At 36.7% G+C, this 15,379-nt stretch overlaps 1 protein-coding gene across 3 annotated transcripts in view; it reads left to right on the top strand.

The window, feature by feature from the left end:
• LOC142336768 (uncharacterized) overlaps positions 1–2,598 on the top strand; it is a 65,956-nt gene extending 63,358 nt beyond the window's left edge. For all 3 annotated transcript variants that reach the window (XM_075385681.1, XM_075385679.1, XM_075385680.1), the window contains exon 6: positions 2,397–2,598. In XM_075385681.1, the coding sequence (XP_075241796.1) occupies positions 2,397–2,567 (171 nt within the window). In that variant the 3' untranslated portion in view covers positions 2,568–2,598. The remainder of the gene's footprint in view (positions 1–2,396) is intronic.
• Positions 2,599–15,379: the final 12,781 nt, after the last annotated feature.

The following is a 15,379-nucleotide window of genomic DNA, read 5'->3' as shown; positions in this document are numbered from 1 at the left end:
CAAGTTTCACAAGAGGGCTGACACACTATTATCTTGTAAGATCTTACCAGATGTCTTACAAGATAAGCGTGTAGCTGCAAGATCCCACAAGATGAGCGTTTTTTGCAAGATTCTTACAAGATCTCACAAGATAGGCGTCGACTAGGGTTGCGTTGAATTTATTATCAGTATGCGTTGAATTATTTCTAATTTTAATTCATACGAATTTTGATATCTGCGTAATTTGGACGCTAATGCCATAGTTAATAGTCAGATGTTCTTCATTTGCCCTACCTGTTAATAAATTTTCACTAATTGTTATTTTGCTCTCAAACGAAGCCTGTAGCAAGTATATTGGGGTTGCGCTTTTATCTGCTGTCTCTTTCAAATTTGTGTACTTAAAAATGGGAGAAGCAGGTAAGACATAAAATCATTGCGCAAAGGTTCCTTTCCGGCTAATTGGATCTCCTCAAATCCCACCATCTCGTTTACCCTCACACCTCAGTCCCCATTGCCCACCCCATCTCTTTCGGTCCCTTCCCTAGCACACTCGACCCCCAACCCTTCCTTGAGTCAAGCACTCCCGCTAACCCCCCCCCCCCCCCCCCCCCCCACAACCCCCACCACCCTCAGCTCGAACTCCCTCTCTTTTAATGCTAGCATTCCTAAAGGCAGTCTAATACCCGGAGGTTGGTGGCAGAGCAAATCAGCGCTGAATCAGTCTAAAGACATTCTGTTTTCTAGGATGACCAGTACTCTGTTCATGTCACAATTTACACTGGCTAGTCTGAATTTTTAGTAAAATTTACGTCATGAACAATAATATGTTCAGCTTAACTCCCGCCAACAACTTTTGCTTTATATGCGCTTCGCACTTCCGCGTGGGTGCTTGTGACATCTAATTTGCGTACCGAGTCGTAACCACTGCGCTAAATGGGCTTTGTGGTAATTGCCTACAAACTAGCCTAAGTATAAATAGTGTGTATACTACTATATTAATTACCAGTTATAAGCTACAAAAGTATGACTTTATTCTGCTCAGATTTACTTTGGGGTATGAGTAATTTTCAGACTATACAGGATAAGTTTAGCCTGGGCGAACTCTATGACCTCAATAGAAACATAATGAAGAAATACTGCACATAAAGAAACCTAAATTATTCTGAAAATACAATGTTTCATTACTGAATTAAGTTTTTACTCTTGAAATGTGCTGGTTCAGCGCTGAAAAGCTCTGCGACTCAAGTCCGGGTATCGAAGCCAGTTGCCCGACGATCGCCCGTACTTCGCTTGCAGCAGAAATCAGCGCTGAATCAGTAAAAATTGCACTCTGTTTTTTTGGCTTACCATTGCTAAGATCATGTCACTTTTAAGAAATTACAGAAAAACATTCAGAGCATGTAAAATTTTTACTGATACTCCTATTCACATGAGTAAATCACGCCTAAATTTTATCTGGCAATAAATAATCACCGCCTAAATGATCTCTGCGCATGAGTAATTACCGACTGGGGGGAGGATTGCCAGAACCGTTGAGTTTAAACCTTTTGAGCCCGAATATAAAGAATTGAGGGGGGGGGGGATTTTTGAATTCACGTGCACGATTTTCGAAAATTTCATTCAACTATACTGCACATACTGTAGTGTGTGCAAGACTGTGCAGAGAACATGTAGTCGGTAATTACATCGCAGCAGCGGAAGAACAAGCTGTTATTACAAGATTTTCCTGAAGTAAACCGCCACTTTTGCCTGGATTAAATATGAACAGTCTTAACGAACACTTGTATTATTGGAATAAAATGTAACAGAACTGTTTGTTATTGGGATGAAATGTTTCAGTGCTGAAATGCTCTGAGACCAAAGTACGGGAGTTTATCTATTTATTTTTAAATGAGATTGATCACTTTTTTTTTTGACAAATGGCAACGAACTTTTAACAGAAATGCGTGAATAGGCGAAGGGCATTATTTCACAGTTCAAGCATCGATGCCATAGAGTACAATGCAAAAAATTAACGACAATGGGCTAAAGGTTTAGCCATCGGGTCAAAATGTCTCAAAAAGAAACTCTTTTCTAAGAATTTTAATGATTTTTGTAAAAGTTAAGGTAAATTGCAATGGATTTCGCTTTCAAAAAAATTCACTAGAGTCATAGCTTTTCTTGCATTTTCAGCAGAGAAAATGAAACTCAACTCGGGTAGAAGAAATAAATTGTGAAAATCAGCGCAGCTGATGAAAATTATGTTTGTGCACCCCCACCCAATGTTAATGGGTGAATATTATTTGCACCCCCCGAGGCTTGTGCCATATCTTAATGATTTACTATGTAATGGCACGTGCTCTGTAACTTAGGGGTGCATAACATACAGTGGCGGGGGGGGGATCTGCATTGAAATGCGGTACAAACTTTGTTTTCAGGAAATCCCGATGACTCTGAACAATTCTATTAACTTCTACCTCTATTTTCTGGCCAGTCAGACTTTCAGAGACAAACTAAGTGTGATTCTTGGCATTGATAACAAGGAGAGAAAGGAAAAAGACATCGCTCGATCTGCAACGGGAGTAACCCAAAATACTACAGCCATGTAGAAGAATGAAAAGTCGGGTCTTTCCCATTATAGCCCCCCCCCCATGAAATTATAGCCCACCATTACGGTATAGTATATTTACCATGATTAGGGGGCTATAGGCTATCTGAGCACTAAGCTGGGGGTGGGGGGATATAATGGGAAAGACCCAAAAAGTCAATATATACTGCGAATTGGGACCTAATTCTTTGTTCTCTTTAGCCCCCCCCCCCCCCCCACACACACACACACACACACAGTCTCCAAGTTTAGTGAGAGCGTACAGATGACAGGCTACATTTTTACATACCGATTTACATTATAATTGCGCGAACTCTGTAACTGGTTAGCGCATATAGCGTACTGTGGGACTTGGTTGGGGGGGCATTATAGTATAAAATCATAAATTCGTATGTGATTTGAAGAAGACGTATGATTTTGATGTCCTCTGTCCGGCGGTATAAGCAAAAATTTCCAATAAAGCTGTCCATTATTTAATACCGAAATATCGATAAGTAACAATTCAATTGATGGAATTTCCAGTATTAGGCTCCAGACCTAAGAGACCTCTGATCAGAACCGTTTCCAGATTTTGCCTTATGATCAGACCAAATTGCTGCCCAAGAATATAAGCATTTTTGATAAGACTAAAGTTATGACAAATAAACTTTGCTAAGACTAATGTTCAGACTCTATTATGTGCAAAATGTCCCAAGTTTCCGTTCGAGATGAAAAAATTCAGCTTAATTGCAATTTAAGTCACAGAAAATTTGATTTCTTGACTAAAGGGTAACCCATTTCCATGGTTTTGAGATTTCTGTTAGCCTAAATCCATATTTAGTGTAAAGCCTACCCGGGTTGACCCAACTTACTTACCATAAAACGAACCATATATGGTACCTTACTTACCATAAAACGGACCATATATGGTAACTTACTTACCATAAAACGGACCATATATGGCCCATAAAAGTCATAAATTGTTTTCGTTCTATGATCTTGCTATGATTTGTAAGTTGCCATTTATGGCTCGGTTTATGATATGTAAGTTTCCATTAAATTTTTTCTTTTTATGGAGAAGCTGATAATTTATGGGTAACAATTATGGTCCGTTTTATGATTAGTAAGATACCATATATGGCCCGTTTTATGATTAGTAAGATACCATATATGGTCCGTTTTATGGTTAGTAAGATACCATACATGGTCCGTTTTATGGTTAGTAAGATACCATATATGGTCCGTTTTATGATACGTAAGTTTGGTGAAAAGACCTAAAAAAAATAAAATATAGCTAACTTCTGTAGGAAACGTCCCAATGTCGAATTAAAAACCGACTTATTGAGACTTTTCCAGTATGTTCTGCTTTTGTTGCCCTCCTCCTTTTACATTCCGGGCTTGGGACCGGCAGTGGCGGAGTTAAGAAAATAGTTATTGGAGAATTGAGCACGCACTAGGTTAAAAAAACCAAGGCTAAAATGTGTCTCCGTTTAATCGTTTCCACCATAAATCTAACTTTTCTGCCAAAACAATTATTCTGACCAAATCTTTTGCAGATTCCGAACTGATTGGAATAGCATGTTTGCGTTTTGTGCCAAAAACCGAGAAAAGGCAAACATTAAGGAAAATACTGAGCCTTTAAATTTTAGTGTCTTGTGCGGCAAATTGCAATTTCCACCACAAATCTAACTTTTCTACCAAAACCTTTATTCTGACCAATTCTTCTGCATATTCAGAATTGGTTAGACCAGTATGTTTGCGTTTTGTGCCTAAAAATTGGGAAAAAGCAAAAATTAACGAAAACATTGAGACGTACGGAAAATTTTAGCGTCTTATACGGCAAATTGCAATTTCCACCACAAATCTAACTTTTCTTCCAAAACACTTATTCTGACCAAATCTTTTGCATATTCAGAATTGGTTAGACCAGTAAGTTTGCGTTTTGTTTCATCCTTATCCGAATTGACATCTGAGCAGGCTCCCATTGCAGCCCATTGCAGCCCATTCTTACATGGCAATTTCAGTCAGGGTGGTTAATTCCTGAAAAGTCCTCCCATTGCAGACCATTGAAGCCCATTCTTACATGGCAATTTCAGTCAGGGTGGTTAATTCCTGGAAAGTCCTCCCATTGCAGCCCATTGCAGCCCACTCTTACGTGGCCATTTCAGTCAGGGGGGGGATAATTCCTGAAAAATCCTCCCATTGCAGCCCATTGCAGCCCATTCTTACATGGCAATTTCCGTCAGGGGGGTAATTCCTGAAAAGTCCTCTCAATTCAGCCCATTGCAGCCCACTCTTACATGGCGATTTCATTCAGGGTGTGTAATTCCTGAAAAGTCCTCCCATTACAGCCCATTGCAGCCCACTCTTACATGGCAATTTCAATCAGGGTAGGTAATTCCTGAAAAGTCCTCCCTTTGCAGCCCATTGCAGCCTACTCTTACATGGCAATTTCAGTCAGGGGGTAATTCCTCAAAAGTCCTCCCATTGCAGCCCATTGCAGCCCACTCTTACGGGGCAATTTCAATCAGGGGAGTGGGTAATTCATGAAAAATCCTCCCATTGCAGCCCATTGCAGCCCATCCTTACATGGCAATTTCCGTCAGGGGTGGGGGGGGGGGGTAATTCCTCAGAAGTCCTCCCATTGCAGCCCATTGTAGCCCACTCTTACGTGGCAATTTCAGTCAGGGGGGGGTTTAATTTCTGAAAAGTCCTCCATTTGCAGCCCATTGCAGCCCACTCTTACATGGCAATTTCATTCAGGGTGTGTAATTCCTGAAAAGTCCTCTCAATTCAGCCCATTGCAGCCCACTCTTACATGGCAATTTCATTCAGGGTGTGTAATTCCTGAAAAGTCCTCCCATTGCAGCTCATTGCAGCCCACTCTTACATGGCAATTTCAGTCAGGGTAGGTAATTCCTGAAAAGTCCTCCCATTGCAGCCCATTGCAGCCTACTCTTACATGGCAATTTCAGTCAGGGGGGTAGTTCCTGGAAAGTCCTCTAATTGCAGCCCATTGCAGCCCACACTCTTACATGGCAATTTCTATCTGGGGGGGGGTAATTCCTCAAAAGTCCTCCCATTGCAGCTCATTGCAGCCCACTCTTACGGGGCAATTTCAGTCAGGGGGGTGGGTAATTCATGAAAAGTCCTCCCAATGCAGCCCATTGCAGCCCACTCTTACATGGCAATTTCCGTCAGGGGGTGGGGGGGGGGGGTAATTCCTCAAAAGTCCTCCCATTGCAGCCCATTGCAGCCCACTCTTACGTGGCAATTTCACTCAGGGGGTTAATTCATGAAAAGTCCTCCCATTGCAGCCCATTGCAGCCCACTCTTACATGGCAATTTCAGGCAGGGGGTAATTCCTCAAAAGTCCTCCCATTGCAGCCCATTGCAGCCCACTCTTACATGGCAATTTCAGTCAGGGGGGTAATTCCTCAAAAGTCCTCCCATTGCAGCCCAACGCTTACATCATTTCACCCCCTCTGAACAAATTACCCCCACACTCTTACTTCAATTAACCCCCCATAGACAAATTACCCCCACTCTTACATCAAAATGGGAGGATTTTAGGGAGGACATTCGACCCGGGTTGGTGCGGCGGGTGACCGAGCAGTAGATCGGAAGGACAACAGATCAAAAACAGGAAAAATGGGACAATAGATCGAAAATTAATTTCTATTCTTATTGGTTCAAACTTAGCATTAAAATTAAGCATTCAAGTTAAGCCATGGCCATGCCTTAGCGGCCCGTGGGACTTGATATGAGTCTATCACAACCGAACAGAATATCAAAACAGAACCTGTTATATGCTGTATAATAAATGAGCGCTCGAATCTGATTGGCCTATAAGCAGTTTGAATAATGTAATTTTCGATCTATTATCTCAATTTTCGCTTTCGATCTGCTGTCTTTCGATCTATTGTCCTTGCATCGGTGCGGCGAATGATTGGTCAATATTCCAGATTTTGAGCGCTGATCTGATGGAGTTTCAGTCCTATTAGCAGACCTTAATAAAGATATTTTAACTGGAAACTTATTAGCAGTTTTACGAGACCGTACGCTGTGCTTTTCTGGCCTGCTTTTTTTAAACATAGTAATTGTACAATTTTTTGGGGGGTAGCAATTTAACCCATGTTCGCCTGCCTGTTTAGAGGACGCTTTCGTCTGTTACCTCAACTTGGGTCTGAGGAGAAAAACGATAGCAAGATTCTCATTTGAGTCACTGTTTTTGATACTTATTATTATTATTAATTTGATTTTGTGGTCTATAGCTTCACCGTCTGAATTCAATAACAACTCCACATATTCAAAAAAGCAGGAAAAGAAACCTAGATTTGTTTTTTTTGGTCAAATCTACCTGATATAATGTAAACATACTCAATAATTACGATCACAATAATGAAATACGGAATTAGAGGAAAACGCAAACGGACATTAAATGTTTGAGAAACGTTTTCGGAGACTGCATAACGGATAATATAAAAATGGTAATCCTTCTTAGTTTTCGGTTTTCTCAACTTGGCCAACACTAAGGAACTAAAGTTTACAGGGTCCTTAGAGAGCAAAAGAACCCATCAAAACGAACATTCAGTTTCGGTGTTGTCACAGACAAGGAATGTCACGACGCCTTACGTCACCTCAACGTAAGTAAACCACAAGGACCTTTGTCGATACCAGCATGGGCACTTAAAGATGCAGCGTCGGAACTTGTCTCACATCTGTCATTCATAATATATCAATCCATCAAAGAACTAAGTTTTCCGAAATCTTTAAAGAAAGCCATTGTAATACCACTTTTCAAAAAAAGAGACAAAGAGGATCCAGACAACAATAGAACATTTTCATTTACACCATGTATATCAAAAGTTTTTGAAACTCTTCTCAGAGACCAATTTGTAGATTACTTATGGAGTGAAAAGCTCATCACCAAAACGCAATATGGATTTAGAAAAAGATTTTCAACCACAGATGCAATCACGTATTTTACGGAGTTTATAAGCTCAGAAACTGATAAAAGTATGTATCTGCTGCCCTATTGGAATAATTCAAGGCTTTTGACACAATAAACCACAAAATTCTTTATGAAAAAGTAGATATTATGGGTTCAATACATCGTCTAGGCTATTAATCAAAATTTTTCTGTCTCATTGCAAGCAGCAGCTAAAAATACAAAACATTCTACCGGATCAAGTTGAGCTCACAAGAGGAGTTCCTCTGGGAACGGTCCTTGGTCAACTGCTGTTCAATTTATACATAAATAGCATGTATAAATACCTTTACAACGAAACAGAACTTATTCAATATGCAGACGACACAATCGTTCTCACATCTAATACCTCAATCGAATATGGCAAAAAAGATTTAGAAATGGAAACACAAAAATTAATTACCTTTTTCCAATCAAATGAATTAAGTCTTCATGCCTCTAAAACAGAATTCATAGTCCTTAGCAGAACAAAACGAACTACCAGTACACATATGGTTGTTGACAATGTAGTCATTGATGGAAAAGAGGCAACCAAAAACTTAGGCGTCCACATTGATAGATTATTAACTTTCCAAGAAGAAACAAATTACATACTAAAAAAATGGCTGCCGGTATTAAGACTATTTAAGCAATAAGAAGAACAATTCCAAACAATGAAAAAACTCATTCTCAACGAATTAGTTTTGAGTCACATATCTTATTCAGCAACTATCTTTCAGTCTATCAACCAAAACATTATTCTAACACTGGAGAGACAATTTAATTAGTAAGTTAAAGCTAGCAACTTTAGAAAAAATTCGATTCATCTAGAGATCTGAAACTAAAGCAAAAAAAATTCTACCTATGCTTTATTTTTTGAAATTAAAGCGAAAAAATTACATCTGCCAGCATTTGATGAAAGCAGGGGTCGTGAGCTTAAAACCTGGAAAATCAACAAAAATGAAAGAACTGGATTGGAGCACTGGGGCTATAAATTCAAAAGCTCAAAACTAGAAAATTCCTTTTTTTAGAAAAGCTTTACCGGACTCGAATTCTTTACTTTGTCTCTTAAGAAAAAACGAAAATAAAAAAAATTCAAAAAACAAATCTTTGATCATTTTTTTGAGGAGCTTTAAAGAGACCCCTGCATGCAGTTATCGGATTGTTTATCTTGGAAACATGTAAGGTTGAAAAACTAATTTTTCTTGGGCTCCAATTTGAATAAATAAAATTTTTTCAGTAATGACGTTGCTAATATTATTGATACTTTGCACTGCCATTTTGTTTCGCGCAATCTACTCATTCGTTTTTGCCCGGCAATAATGGATTGAATTCAGTTTTTTTTTCATTATTTACGATAACAATTTCTTTTGGTTTTTATTTTCTTTGTCAATTCGTATTTGAACTATGAATAATAGGCAGCTTATTCCAGTATAATTGGACGGTTTTTGCCTCTTTTGAAAAATCAAAGGATACTAAAATAACGCGTCATTCTTTAAATAAATAACATTAATGCATTGTATTTTTATTCTGTGTGGAGTGATGTCTTCCCTTAAACACCCAGTGAAACCTTATCAATTTCTGGTGAATAATTATAATTTTATTTATCCCAGGTTCCCTAATTTTATTTGCACCGTAATTCAATTATTGAGTGTCACTGAACAAATTCAGAGCCAATTTCGTAGCGCTTTTGCAGACATTAGCAGAATGCACGATGTGTTCAAAGTTTTTCGGAAAAGAAATAATAATATCGAGGACAACCTGAACCCGTACAAACCAGTCTGAAATACTATTTACAGGATAAACTCAGAATGAATTTTCGTACGGTTCAGAGTATTTTAAAGCTGCAAATTTATAATGTTTCAGACTAAGTACAGAGAACATTTTTTTGTTCTGTATTTTACCATAAAAAGTCAAAAATATGACATGATCAAAGTACTGGTCAGAGTAAAAATACAGAATTCAAATACTATTGTTCAGTACTGAAATATCATGGGACTGACAATGCATGAGGTCTGGTATTATTAGAATAAATCCTAACAATTGTTGAATTAATTCTTCAATTCATTAAAACGAAGAACCCTGTAAAACCAATTGGGCAAAGAACAGTATTCGGAAGTCTAGTTCTGTGAAATTTAAGAAAGTTAGCTTTGTGGAGATCAGTGTTATTTTTCATTTCAAATGCCGACAGGAGGCGCGGTACTGTTCGTCTGCATATAAATTTCCGACCAACTTTTGGCATATTGCATAAGTATCAATCTGCTTAAACAAAATGGAATTGCAATTTGAACTGAAAGAAGATTTTTTTCTTTAGATTTTTGGTCTTGAAGAGGGAATCTCAATTTTCTCCGAGGCTCCAAAAGAAGATCAGAAATTGCAAAAAAAAATAAGTTCAAAATCAATTGACAATTAACTTGTTTAACATGATATTCTCATCAACACAGCAGATTAGTAGTTCATTTAATCAAATATCAGCAGTCCGTTTCTTTTCTTCACAACAAGAAATAGGCCTCTTGCAATATGCTTTTGTTCTCCCCACTTAGATCAGGTAAGAACAACAACTTGTGATCTTAGGCATTAACTTAGCTAGAGGTCTTTCTTCTGGATACATAATGTAGTTTTTCGGGTTGATGACATTTTCAAATTGAGCCCATTTAGAGTTGCTCGCACCATATTCAATTTGATTTTAGTTTGATGAAACAAATGAAACAAATCAGTATTTTTTGAAGAAGCGTTAGAGGTCAATAAGGATATCCAGTGTATTTTTATCTAAGATATTTACAAAACCTTCTCTGAATTAAAATTTTATAGTGATTGAAAAGAACAAAAAATTGTAGTTGTGCTACGGCTTTCATCAAAAAGTTCTTTAGCACAGCTTTCATTTACGACAAAAAGAAGTTTTAATTTTTATCACGATTCCCGTTTCGTTGACCGAACACTGAATTGACAGCTGTTATGCTGAAACTATCCCGTGTTGTATTCGTAATATCATAATTACAAAAGTCCTCACAATTGGCAGCCCTGCAAAGTTAGTGTTAACGCAGGTTCCATAATTATCATTTTTTAAAAGAAAAATTTACCAGTTCAGTGACTTCCTCAAACGCTTTAATATCCCATTTTATACCAAAAAGTCAACATTTAAGTAATTTAAGTCATCATAGAAAAGTAATTTGTGTGGGCATTAAATGAAAATCATTGACATCTCCAAAATTAAAAAAATTGATCTAAGAAACTTACCTGAAATCTCTCGAGATCAATTTTTCGTGCATTACATTTTTTGCCAGGCGATTTAAAGCCCGAAACTTTACTCTTCTGGGTTAGAATGGTACTGCTTGTGTGAAAAAAGAGTACTAAGAATTGACACGGTGTTTTTGGTCCTAAAGGAAATATAATTAATTTATTTGAACAGTTTTTATGAGAATTTTAATTTGTATAAAATTCTCCGTAATCTACGCAACCGTCTTTGTTTTTAAGATTTTTCTATGTTTTTCTATGTTAAAGATAACAAGGACCTACTGAAATGCAACATTTGAGTGACAATGACTTGAAGCCTAGAGTTTGTATTAAAAAAACAGAACTGCATCACCTTTAAATCAACAGTAATAGTTGCGCAATTTGGCTTTCGTGGAAGGTATTCCAAAACTAAATTCCTTAGTCGGTTAATCATTGAGATTCTTCCTCCAAAAGCTTTTCATTTAAAATTGAGTTTGGATTATTACGAGTCTGCATAGACAAAAAATACATGAATTATGTCTGACACGGGATTCATTGCTTAATTTCTTTCCCTCAAGGTAAACCCTCTATTCGTGTTTCTGCTAAAAAAGACGTGAAAAACCATTTGAGCACTCTTATATGAAGGCAAAGCCTCATTAATGTCGAACAGAAATTGTTATGTTCGATTTTTTCTGCTTGTAACCTTAAAGTCAGAGAGTTAAATTTTCTACAAAATGATGGGATTACAAATTTATAATGGAAGTTCCGTTATAGCAATTTTTTCATAAATTGAAGCAGGTGATTTTGTTTTTTTCATATAAGAAACTTCGTTGACAGTCAAATTTTTAAAATTCTTTATTAACGGCCGATGTACATAACGGCGGAGATTTAAAAAGTTATACCCAGTGCCATAAAATGATGAAAAAGCGACTTGAATGAGATAGGCGATAGATTTAAAGTCGATTTTAGGAATTCAGAATTTACAAATTGGTATTACATCAATTGGCTACGGTGCCGTAGAAAACTTATTACGGCCTTAAACAGTGCCGCACAAAGTTTTGTAAGTTTTCTACGGCACCGTATAAGTCTTAGTAAGTTTTCAAAGTTTCGTCTAATGTGGTTAACCTGGGGGTGTTGTTGTTGAAAACACTTTTTTGGAAGTACTTTGAAGCCAGACAAACTGTTTTTAATTGTATATAGTTTTTCTCACTAACCAGTTAATCATCTCAGGCCTTCAGAAAAATCTGTTTAGTCAGAAGGCAATTGTTTTTTTACTGTCAGTTTTTTAATCAAAGGTCTAATGTTTGTCTGGTAAATATGTGTCGATTGAAATAAAAACTAAAAGAAACCACCATTTTTATATAGCTTGCTTGGATATAACTGTCTGGATATAAAAAGAATCAAGGTGAAATTGTTTTTGTGTGAAAAGTTTTTGTGAAAAGAAAAATGTGATTTTCTCACTAACCAGTTAATCATCTCAGGCCTTCAGAAAAATCTGTTTAGTCAGAAGGCAATTGTTTCGCATCCCAAGAAAAATGTGCGTTGCCTTTATTCCTTTTCAGGGTTTTGTTTAAAAAACTTCAATTTCTTCAGTTCTCATTTCATGAGAGCACTATGAATGCATTTTTTCAGGGACAGCAAAATAGGAAGTGTCATTTTATATAATTCGATGAATTATGATGTCAACCTGCGCTTTTTTACTTTAAAATACTTTAAATCAAAAGAATTTGTGAGTTGTGATAAGCAGTTTTCTGGAGTAATTTCAGCGTCATTTTTGTTAGCTCATTGTACTTGTTGAAAAACTTATGTAGGGAATAATTTGAATTTAAAGATAGAAAATTGTTTCTTCAACATAAGATAAAAATATATTGCAAAAAAATATTGCAAAAATATATATCATAATATATTGCAAAGCAATGTGTATTAATTTGTTTTCAGCAACAGTCACAAAAACGTGATATAAACCAACAGATCAAATTTATTAAGAATCTTTTTAGTTGATTACAATTGATGGTAGGTAGTTTAGATCTAATCCGCTGATTGGTCTATTTGGGAATGCAAAAATTTCTTCAGCCTTCAATCCGGTCACAGGTGTAGCCCGAATCATAGTCTGCGGTCGTTTCGCACGAGGGTCCAACTCTTCTCTTTGCAAAATTCCAGTCCAAATCTGCCCCCGGATGTCTCCTCTGAGCTAGCCATTGTTCTCTTTGTTGCCTCCTCCATAGAGCTTCCGCATTCACCGCCACCATCACAATTAGAAGAACAAGAACCAAGGCAGTCTGCTGAGCCATATTGTTAGGTCCTAAAATCGGGTACAAAATTAAACTTTTCAGAAAATAATGTTAGTATCCCTGACTAGGGTAACAGACTAAAAACCACAAATTTACACCGATGTGAACTTGATTGGTTTTCGTAAAAGTATTTTCTGTATTAATAGTTTATTATAAATAGTAGAAAATATTATTGATGAATGAACGGTGGATATGACAATGAGAAATTGTGGTCGGGCACATAGTCATCAATTTCTTTATTTGAACCAGCGAACAACAAAAAACTTTTTCTTTGGTCTTTGTATTTGGAGGGTTGATTAATAACATCCGTTATCAGAGGTGATACATGCATGCAAATTCAAATTTTTAGCAAAATTAGATCAATGAAAACAACAAAAAAATTCTGTTTAAATAATTTGCAATTATTCTTTTTTTCGGATGTAATCTAATTTTTATATTTTTTTCGAATGTGATCTTTTTTCTTTCGGATGTAATCTATTTTTTGTATTTCACAAATTGCATATTTTTTATACCCAGGCTTAGGTACAGACATATGAAAAGACAATGCTCGACCAAAATATACTATGAAAAGACCGTACACGACTCATTTAAGCTATGAAAAGACTTTATCTCGACTTTAAGACAGGCTGGACTTTAGCTCGACAGAGATTTTTAACAAAAGACTTTAGCTTGACCCAATAGTTTACGAAAGACTTAAGCTCGACTCAGAAGTTTTTAGAAGACTTTAGCTCGACCCAAAAATTAGGGCTGGATTTTACCTCTACCTAATGTTTGCAAAAGAGACTACACTTAAAAATTGAGCTGAAAGAAATTGGCGTCAAGACAGAAAATTTGTAGAGATATAAAGAAAGGCATGAGTTTCTTGTGAAATCGTCTCTCCGATAGAATCTACTATCATATTTGCTGGAATGAAGCATCTTTAATTCCCGGCTCGTGGAATTCTTTGACCTGTTCTAAATGTCCATTTTTGTCAATGCCTTAAAATATCTCAGTTATTTGTCAAACTGGTATGTTTTTTCTAACGATACTTAGTGTGAAATTCTATCCTATAAGTTGCGACCAATACTAATACCTTGTCTTCATTTTTTTCTAACTTCTGCTTTTTTAGGGGTATATGCTTATTTGCTTACAAAAAGCTATAGGTACACTTAAAATTTTGATGGTCAATTCGCTGGATTATCATTTTTCGTCAATTTGTTCTATTAGTTCACTGTATTCCACGATTTATGTACCGGTCATCTGTTCACGCACTAAATTTCAAAGAGCAGAGTTTTTTCAGAGAATACACAACATCTGAAATATATCATGATTATTAGTTCCATCACGAGAAAACATTTTCAGAGAGTGCATCCCTAGCCGAGACCTGGAATTTATGAAAAGACCTATTAACTCCAGGTGAGGTGGTAAATATTGAATTAAATTACACGGTTGAGGACCCTAGTTAAATTCGAGGCTAACTCTTTTTCATAAGTCCAGCCAAATTACTTTCATATGCAAAAATGGGGCAAACTAAAATGTTCCGGCAAAACTTGGGTTCGATCTCGTGACCTTCTCCAATCTTAACCAATGCTAAACCAATTGCGCTACATGTCCTTAAATTTGAAGGGAATTAAAAACACGTCATTATAATGGTCGCAAGCGTAGTTCCAGGACATGTTTTATAGTCCAGCCAAAACCCAGAACACCTTTATTGTCCAGCCAAATTCTAGAACAATTTTATAGTCAAGCCAATTTGCAGGACGTATATTTTAGTTCCAGTCAATTTCTAGGATGGTTGTTTCAGTTCCAGCCAAAGTGCAGGACATCACAATAGGTCCAGACAATTTTTTTTCAAACTCAATATCTGTCGAGGACAGTCTTTTCATACCTTGAATCTGTCGAGGACAGTCTTTTAATAATTCCAGGTCTCGACCAGGATAGTATTCGCCGCAACTTAAAGGTTGGAATTTCACACTAAGTATCGTTAGAAAAAACATAGCAGTTTGACAAATATCTGAGATAATTTAAGGAATTGACAAAAATGGACTTTTAGAACAGGTCAAAAAAGTTTTGAAAATTTTGCCGTCAAAAACATTAGGAACTAGGATACATAACAAAAATAACTTCGACAAATTAAAATCACAACGCAGCAAACGCTGTTTTATAATTCCAAAAGTTGACAGGATGACATAGTACTAAATCAAGGCAAGTTGTAACCCCAAATGAATTACAGTATTAAAAAAAGAATAAAAGTGATCAGAACTAGTCAATTAAGAATCTACGTTAGCTAAAAACTAAAATTTGCTGAAAAAATTCAATCGCGACCTCCATATGACGAGTGATCCAAGTTTTAAATAAATCCTTAAATCGTGTCAGCTAATG

The sequence above is a fragment of the Convolutriloba macropyga genome, chromosome 3 (genome assembly GCF_964194025.1).
Source record: "Convolutriloba macropyga chromosome 3, txConMacr16.3, whole genome shotgun sequence".
In the NCBI taxonomy this organism is placed as follows: domain Eukaryota; kingdom Metazoa; phylum Xenacoelomorpha; order Acoela; family Convolutidae; genus Convolutriloba; species Convolutriloba macropyga.
This window is presented reverse-complemented; position numbering and strand designations above follow the sequence as displayed.